The 9,829-nt window shown below is 45.6% G+C and overlaps 1 protein-coding gene across 1 annotated transcript; it reads left to right on the forward strand.

Moving 5' to 3' along the window:
* Window positions 1-5,803: 5,803 nt before the first annotated feature.
* Window positions 5,804-9,353, forward strand: LOC134031009 (protein Tob1-like). Its single transcript, XM_062474471.1, has 2 exons — window positions 5,804-6,066; window positions 7,127-9,353. The coding sequence occupies exon 2, from the start codon at window positions 7,328-7,330 to the stop codon at window positions 8,333-8,335; it is 1,008 nt and encodes a 335-aa protein (XP_062330455.1). The 5' UTR covers window positions 5,804-6,066; window positions 7,127-7,327; the 3' UTR covers window positions 8,336-9,353.
* The last annotated feature ends 476 nt before the right edge of the window (window positions 9,354-9,829 follow it).

Consider the following 9,829-nt stretch of genomic DNA (forward strand, 5'->3'; position numbering starts at 1 on the left):
TAAATAATATCTTGAGAGGGCACTTTTTTGGTGGCACTTTTCGATTACCGTGCAGCTTTGTAGCGAAGTTTCACTTTCTCCCCTGTAACTGACTGAAATGTGCCCCATTGACAGTTGACCACAAACCCTCAATGATAGCCAGGCAGATTTTATTCCAAAAATAGCTGTTCACAGGCAAAGTGCAATGTCACAATTACTGCCTCCTCCTCCCTTGAGATTTAAAAACATTGAAATGCTGACGCAGTTACACACAGTACCGCCGGCCTAAATGACTGTTTTTTTCTGCTTCATTGGTCGGTTTTGTGCTCTCACGCTCTTTTGCCCAGCCTATCACCTTTCTCCTGGCCTATTAAAGGACAGCCATCAGCGAAATAGAGCTCCACCTCCTCCGGTTACCGCGCCAACTGAGCAGAGGTCTGTAGCATCCTGCTACACCAGTCAAACCTCACGGTGGAGAGTCCAGGGAGAGACACTCTTTCTCAGCCTTTCTCCTCCTGCTGTTTTGAACTGGAAGTCCCTCTCAGTGTTGCCGTCACGCCAACTCATGAAAGAGAAGTCTTCCTCGTATCTGGTTTCCAATGTTCTAATCCGTTAACACTCACAGTGAGCCTCTCGACGTTTCTGCACGACCCCCCGGCCCAGAGCGCATCTTCCTTCCACCCCTCCCCAGCCTCTGGATCTTCCATTTGGACCAGCAAGGATGAGGAAGAACACAATGCTATTCACAAGGCCTGGTTTGTGGTTTTCGGGACTAGTATCAGTTTCTGACAGATTTCACCATTTGAAACTGCTGTTCCAGAACTGTCCAGACAGATCCATGACTCACAGCATGCAACAACCTATGATAGTCAAATTCAAAAGGTGAGATGACGCTTGTCTTAAATTTGCATAAAAAGTGCAACAATCGAAGCAAAAAAGGGGCTCATTGCCATTAAAGAAATGAGATCTGGCATTTGGCCGCGGGGGGAAATAGCACTTGAATGCTACTCTGACTGTGGAGGAGCAGACTGATCTTGAAGAATAGTTGCCATGACTACATTACATAATTCCCTGCACGCCAGATTGAAGGCTTCTGAGTGTACGGTTTGCTCTACACAGATGCTGCAGTTGGCTGCGTAACACTTCGATAATTGTGGTGGAGACCGGATGTGTGGACTGTCATGTGATGTGCAGCATGCTAAGTGTTATGACAGGGTTAGGCAGTAACAATGAACTTGCTGTTTGATTTAAGGTTGAATTGTTTATCGATACAGATTTGTTTTGAACACATTCTCATTTGATGTTGGAATTCAGTTTGTGTGTTTGTTTGTGTGTGGGTGGCTTCTCTCAGTTTTCAAGACACCTTCTGGAACTCTCTGCTGTACTGCCTCACACTCATGGATTTACCCAGGGAGAGAGGAAACAGGAAGCTCGGAAAGGGGGTTAAAGATGAAAGAGAGGAAAAAAAACGTAGAGAAAAAGAGCAAGAAATGGGTGAGAGAGGGACAGTGAGAGCCAGGCTGAGAGAGAAAGAGAGAAGGTCAGAGTCTAGTTAGGAGAGGGGGGAGGAGGATAAAAATACAAATCACAGTGACGGAGACTTGGAGTTGACTGTTTCAGCCCTCCATTCCGTATTCATGGGAATGTGACACACTTCCACCGCAATGGATGGCCCTCAGCCTGCCACCAGCTCCATCCCCACCCACTGCCTGTTCATTTCAGGTCCTAATTGAATTTCTCCAAAGTCGATTCGTCTGCGAGAGGGCACTGCCTGTGCTAGTTGGCGCGCGTTGTTGTGCGTTGCCGGGCGCACGTGTATGTGTGTGGTCTACGGGGGTGGGGGGGGGGGGGGGTGATGAGGGGGATGGGGGCAGAGGGAACACGGGACACGGATCCTGTCTCCGTTTCCGTGCCGATGTCATTAAGACCAAGCTCATGCGAGTGTATTTTTCCCAGTGTGATTCACGGTGCCGCTGCTCGGCATGCTAAGCATAATCCCCTCGATAAACGCCAAACAGCCGAGCAGGATGGGACTCCTTGCGTAACTCCTGCTTTTGACCCCGCCCACCCACAGGCAAACTGTCCTGAAACTGACCACACAACAACAACATCCTACTACTGTACCCAGGGTCTTACTGTAGCAGCTTGAGTAGAGTTCTAACTTCAATTTTGGATGTTTTCGATTTTCCCGCCTGTTTCCCCTGTGTGTTGGTTTCAAGGTTGTAGCCTGAGGTTTAGATTCATCTGCCCGCCAGCTAGCTTCTCTCCTTCCACTGCACAGACCTCACTATGGATTTATTCAGCTCATGCTTGTCCTGTACACACACAGCCCTGTGTGTGTGTATCCAACTTTGTGTGTGCACATGTGTGTGTGTGTCTGAGTCTATGTATGCATGTACAGTATATATGTGTTTGTTGGTCTCAGTCTATGTGTGCATTTCTGGGTCTGGGTCAGAATCTTTGTGTGCATGCATGTGTGTGTGACAGATGGTAAACAAACAAGAGAGCAGGGGCAGGTATTAACGCTGCTTATATTAACATTCCTGGGACCTGTCAGGAGTGTGTGACCCCCCCCACTCTCCCCGCCCCCCCCCCCCCCCTTTAAACGCTGCACTGGTAAACAACCGACAGGAAGTATTTTCGGCTGCCTTGGAGCTCGGCTCACCTCCTGTAAGACGGACAGTCTGTGTGCATTTTACCGGTGCCATTCACACTACACGTCTTCAAACTTGCCCTGATCGGTGCCATGGTGTCTGTACGCTGTCTGACCCACAGCCCTGCTGCACTGGCAAAGACAGATAAAGCATGTGTTTGTCTCTGTGTGGAAACCTTTGCTAGGTGTGACTCTTTGCTCGTGAGTATTAATTACTCCAACACCCCTCTTCGTATACACATAAACAAACACAAACATCGTGTCCCATTTTATTCGTAACGTGCCCACTGTGTATCAAACACACCATTTTTCTTTACCCATTACAACCTCGCTATTAAGAAAACCACAGGCATTCAGCCAGTGGGAAAATCACACCGTAGACAAAGCTCTGTTGTACTTGCTCATTATGACAGACATGTTCACATGGGTGAACAGAATGTCATTATGATCTAACACCGGAATCTCGGGGTGTGTGAGTGATTCTAAAAACACACAAGCTCATTAGGGACACTCACTTCCAGAACCATCCAGTCATGCAGGAGGAGTGTGTAGTCGCTGACTACAACCATGTACATGGATGATGTTGTGGAAGAAGCTAGCTAGAAGGTAACTATAGTTAAAAAATTGTAAGAAACATTTATTTCCAGATACAGCACTGTCCATGACACAGTTATATTAGCCTGTCCTGATACATTTTGACAAATTGTTTACGTTATGGCAAAACTGCAAAACGAATAGCACATAGCATGACGACTTCCCACTGGCATTGTTATTTATGTTGTGCTGTCCCATACCATCATATCAAGGCATCTGCCTGTTGACCAAAACATAAACGGTAAACGTAAAAAAACAACTTGTTTACACACGGCCCACCGCATCCAACCTGTTCACGGCCAGGGCAAAAGATAGAGAGAGCACCACCATTTTGCTGGTGGACACTCTCCACTCTGCGCGCTGATGCTGTGTGTCATGCTGGTCTACTCCGGTGGCCTTGGGGGACGTCCAGGGCTACCGGCCCTGTGTAGAGTGTGATTGTGGGCCAGGCCTTGCCTAACACAGCGTCCTGCAGGGTGGGCGGGGGGCTGTCTCACCCCTGCCAGGGCCCAATCTGGAGCCGGGGAAGGGTTGTGTGTTGCCCCGTTGTGTCCCTGCTGCTGCCTGAGGGCTCTACAGGAGAGACTTTATTTAACAAACGGGAAATGTTGGGGAGGTTTCGGTGTGACTGAATCTGAAGTGAAAAGGGAGCCTAACCATAAAAATCCTCTGGAGTTTCCAAGAAAATATATTGCTTTAATATCTAACTGTGTTTCAGAAATTGACGTGAGCGAAAGGGAGAGGGAGATAGAGAAAGAGAGAGGGAGAAAGAGAGAGGAAGGGATATAGAGGAGAGAGGAAGAGAAAAACGGGCAAGATGAAAAGTAGAGAGAGACTGAGTTGAATTGGATGAACTGTGAGAAAACAGTTTGAACATTTCTGTTCAAAAAGCAACAACCCAAAGAGAGAGATTAGGCCCATGAGCCAAGAGCGAGAGTGAGACGAGTTGAGAACCAGGCAAGGTTCCATAACCTACCCTAGCCCCTTCTTAGCTCCTCTACATCCTCCTTAAGCAAATTAGCTGGCAGAGCCCAGGCCAGGGCAGGCAAGGCCACTCACTCGCAAGGCTTGCCAGCCACACTTGACTACCCACGACTCCCCTAAGGCTCACCTGCTTTACACTGTTTGTACCACAACACTGTTGTGTTACCTTGAGGATGATGAAAGTATTTTGTATACTGTATATATATATATCCTGTATAAGTCCATACTGTATAAACATTGTATGTGTGTGGGGGTTTTGGTTTTCATCGGTTTTCTGAGAATAGACCAGGACATGTAGTGTCAAGGACACACACGGTACAGTAAATGAATTATTATTGATCACTGTCAGTCATGATTGCATCAGAAATGACATTGACTCTGCTCTCTGCCGGGCTGAAGAGCTGAGAGTTAAACTGAGCTCTCCTATCCACAGTAGGTGCACCAGGCTGGTCTCACACTGAGCAAATCCTTCATTATAAAACCTTCCATTCCTCTGTGGGTTATCTGGGGTGGAAAATAGTACCTCCTCTATAAACCATTACAGGCCCCAAACAAACCTGTTGTAGGCCTACTTCAGCCTCATCCTGGCAAATTGTATTCACAAGGCATTGTACTCATTATGCAAACACCAGGCTCTGGAGCCCAGGTTAGGTAAGAACAGGTTGTGACGTCAAACACCTTAGGCCTGGCAAGGAGAGCTTAAGCCCTGCACAGCTGTTGGTAGAGCTGCACAGCTATAGAACAGACACACAGCCAGGCAATTATTGTGCAACAACACCAAGCTATTTTTGAGTTTCTACAGACTGTGACCTCACAAATGTGCACTTTTTAAATTAATGTGACAGTGTGGTAGGAATTAAGATGACAAAGAAGAAAAAACAGCATTATCGTGAGCTTGTATAAGCTTCAATCTCAACAATGTCAGTGCTTATTAAGGTGCAATTTCTTCCTACTAAAGATTCTGCATGGCTCAGTATTATAATTTTTTTCATTTGTGGTTAGTACAGGTAGGTCCTGGAAAGTGTGTTTTGACTTCTTGCCAAATGCGGTCTTTATAGCCATTGCAGGGCACAACAAGGTTAGTGTGAGACTGAGGTTATGGTATTTGTGACAGGTGTCCTGCGCTTGTAGCTAACCATAAGCCAACGTATCCCATCGTCAATATTCCGATCTACAATTCTGTTTTAAACCAGTACCAAAATAAAAAATGTCACTTTAATGTTTTAGTTATATTAAAAATGTGTGTTCAGTTATAGCTTTCGAATATTGTTTTGTGCGATTCATGTACTTATGGTGTTTCATAGTTATCTCTAATAAATTTTTCAGTAGAACAACAAGCATTAATCAAAACCGTTAAATTGGTCAATTCGGCAGGGCAAGCCACATGAAAGACAAACCACTACCGTAAATAGAACCTTCCAAGTTGACAGACATAACAAGAAGCCAATAGAAATGCGAGTTTACGCAGTTGAAAATGACGTATGTCGTGTTTGGCAAATGGCAGCCTGTTATAGGGTGTTGACCTCTGAGAGCCGCATCACCGCCTACTGTGTGTCCGTGGCGGAGGGCTACTATATAACCAAATCAGCCCGTGTTAAAAGGACAGAGTTGTAAAACTCCCAGGCAGAGGGGAGGTAGCTTGTGAGCCTGCTTAGATACATTAAATTATACCCAACACACACACAAATATCGCCTGGAATACTCTTTTTAGATACACAGAAGATTCTTTTTTTTATAGAGGGTAGTAAGCTATCTATTAGTTTGCTGACCGCGTCATAGACACATCATTTTGCCAGCAAAGCCATTCGTCACTCAAGCTATCAACAGTGCAAGAAGAACCTGCTGTACATTTAAATGTAAGTAGATAACTTGCAACATTGATTATTTTACCGTTGTTGTTTAGATACTAAATAAACCCCTTGCCACTCAACCTATCCTAAAACCAAAGCTGGCAACCAGGTACTACTTTTGTTGGAGAAGGGAGGGTCGGTCTATTTGGTGGTTCCGAGAAACTGTTCCAGTTTTTGTATAATGTTCGTGCAAACGTTGCCGATCACACGAAAACAAGAAAATGTCGCATCTTTATCAGCGTCTTTATCAGTGGACCTTTAATGGTGGACGGGTTGGACGTAGGAACACCTGCCACGACGTTATAAATCGACATGGATCATTTTCGTTCTAGCGATAAGAGGTAGTCAGACGTGATTCAAATTAAAGAGGCAGTCTATTGTAAATAATTTCACCATTTATATTCAGCAGACGAGTCGAATTTAAATTGGACTTACTCCGATAGTGGAGAGAGGCGTCTGTGACCGTGGTCAGAAATTCAATAAGGATTATGTAACAACCCTTCTATGGGATTGTTGGTAGCTCTCAATCCTAGGTTGCCTGTAGGGTTTGCTGCAATCAACACACTCAGTTGTACTATATCGTTGTTGCTTTTTACACAACAGAGCTGTCATTGTATCTTGTGTATCGGAAACATCTTTTAATTTAATACGCACTTCTATTGAATTAGCATAAAAAGACCATGAACCTTGGCCCAGCAGAGGTCAACAATGTTTGCGTGCTGTATCTCTAGACAGCCAGGGAACACGCAATGCTGACACCCCCAGTATGAGTCAGTAGCGGGATGACGACGTTTATTTATAGCCGTGTACATCGTATAGCTGAGGGACGCTATACAGCAATGCAGTGTTGAGAGTAGGCACGATGAAAAGAGCATTTAAACCAATCAAGCCTGTGACCTTATTAACAGTCTCGGAAGATGATCTGCTTGGCAACGTCTGCCTGACTCCTGCAAATGTGTAATTAAAATACATTTTAAAAAATCGGACTTTTTGTTTTTGATCTGTAATTTGTCTTCACCAAGGATTTACACCTCTAATACCATTATTTTCTCCATATCTCCTACAGGATACAGAACTTTACTTTGTGGAAGGAAGGATATATTTTTCGGCAACAAGCACTCACCCTTAGTTTCTGCGTTCAGCTCAAACCAATCACCACTGCCTTGGAGGATTTTTCAACTCTGGGAGGAACAAGAAGAAGCAGGAACGGAAACGACAACTCTTTGCAGGAAAAGGAAACACGATCGATCTCCACCGTGAAGCAGCTATGCAGCTTGAAATACAAGTAGCACTCAACTTTATCATCTCCTACCTGTACAACAAACTCCCCCGGAGACGCGTCAACATATTCGGCGAGGAGTTGGAAAGGCAGCTGAAGAAGAAGTATGAGGGTCACTGGTACCCAGATAAGCCATACAAGGGGTCAGGGTTCAGGTGCATCCATGTAGGGGAGAAGGTGGATCCTGTGGTGGAGCAGGCGGCCAAAGAGAGCGGCCTGGACATCGAGGATGTCCGCAACAACCTCCCCCAAGACCTGAGCGTGTGGATCGACCCCTTCGAGGTGTCCTACCAGATCGGGGAGAAGGGCACGGTGAAGGTGCTCTACGTGGACGACAACAACGAGAACAACGGCTCCGAGCTGGACAAGGAGATCAAGAACAGTTTCAACCCGGAGGCCCAGGTCTTCATGCCAATCAGCGACCCCGTCGGCGCGTGCTCCGAGTCCAGCTCGCCCTCGCCCCCCTTCGGCCAGTCGGCCTCCGTCAGCCCGTCCTTCATGCCTCGCTCCGCCCAGCCCTTAACCTTCACCACCGCCACCTTCGCCGCCACTAAGTTCGGCTCCACCAAGATGAAGAGCAGCGGCCGTGGCAACAACAACAACGGCGGCGCCAGCGGCGGCAACGGCGTCGGCAACGGCAACAAGGCGTCCCGCTCCTCCCCCACCAACATGGGCCTGAATGTGAACACCCTCCTGAAGCAGAAAGCCATCTCCACCTCCATGCACTCCCTCTACGGGCTGGGCCAGCAGCAGAAGGCCTCCGCCCTCTCCCCCAACGCCAAGGAGTTTGTGTTCCCCAGCCTCCAGGGGCAGGGGAGCCCCGGGGCCGCGTTCCCCAGCGAGGGAGGCCTCAGCCCGCTGCAGTACAACAATGCCTTTGACGTGTTCGCTGCCTACGGAGGCCTCAACGACAAGTCCCTCATGGAAGGCCTCAACTTCAGTCTGAGCAGCATGCAGTATTCTAACCAGCAGTTCCAGCCAGTCATGGCTAACTAAATTCACGAGAGAGGTTATTTATGAATGATCGGTGGCCGAAAGAGAAGGAAAAACAAAATGCCCATTTGGAAAACATCGACGATAACGATAACCACTGGACTTTCGAGGAAATAAACGAGCATCCAATGAGAAGTTTCTTTGTCTAGTCGGTGAAGCGCATGTGCCCAAGGGGGGTGTTACTGTGGACCCCTTGAGTTTGTTTATACTACAAGCTTGTTGTACACACATGTCCAAGCTGGGTTACTTAACATGCATCGTTGTTTTTCTTTTTCCTTTTTGCCAACCAAGCACAAATACTTTTTTTACTATGTTGGAAGAAAGATCTTAAAAAAAAAAAAAGACAAAAAATATTCACACAAAAAAAAGACAAAAAATATTCAAGCTTCAAGTTTGGGCCTCTTACAGTATTTTACAGGTGGTAAGACATGGCTGATTTCTACTAATTGGCACTGCTAAATGGGTGACTTGGTCTTTTTTCTAATTGTATAATTTAATTTAGTACAGAGTTTGTAAGATATCAGAGTATATATTGTTTCTATGACATGGTGTTGCATTTATATCTTTTTACTACTCCAGTGATCCGTGATGGCTACAGCAGCTTCCTCTTATTTTTCTTTTTTTAAAGATAAGAAATGTTGAAGAAATCCATCTTTAAGATGCATCAATTCTAAAGATTGTGTACAGAGTATTCCTTAGTGGTGGAATTCAAGCGTAGGAATATTTGCTTTTTCTGAAAGAAGAGTTGTATTTTCTGTTAAGAGTTATACGATTTTGCTATATTATGGACAAAAATGTAATCGTATGAATATTAATTTTGTACCTACATTGTGCAATACTTGATAAAATACGGTATAAGTAAGTATTTTGAGTCAGTGTCTTACATGTCAAGAGGGACTGAAATAGTTTATATTGTTAAGTTTGTATTAAAATGCTTACAAATTATATGCTTGTCTTTATTTTTTTTAATTTCATATTTGCACCCTGGTCTTTTTAATAAAATAAACTACAGTCAAAACAAGTTTTGTGAACAGTGGAATTATTGACATGGAATCCTTTCATAACAGCCATCTCTATAGAGGTTGTGTACCAGACATCACACTGCATTCCAGTGAGAGTCCACAGTATGGGACTGGGCTGAATCAGACAACCAGCAGAAGACATCTAAAACCTGGAGGAGGTTGTTGGAGCTCAGTTGTAACACATCCACTTAGCTTTCATCCAAAGTGACACCCCAAGGAAAGTTAGAACCTGTGACTTCTTGATCTGCAGTCAAAGGCTCTACCTAAACCTATACCTAAACCTTACCCCAACTTCCATAACTGCCACTCCTTGGGCCAGTTCCATTCCTGTTCCTTAGCTCCTCCAGAGCGCACAAACGCCCGTCTCCCAAGGCATTACCAGCCTATAAGAACGCCCATCAGGGGCTGACTGAGAAAGGCGCTCGTAAAGACAGCCACGTGTTGAAATTTGGCACTTTGTGTCGTATTTATGGTG

This window comes from Osmerus eperlanus, chromosome 12 (genome assembly GCF_963692335.1).
Source record: "Osmerus eperlanus chromosome 12, fOsmEpe2.1, whole genome shotgun sequence".
Lineage (NCBI taxonomy): Eukaryota > Metazoa > Chordata > Actinopteri > Osmeriformes > Osmeridae > Osmerus > Osmerus eperlanus.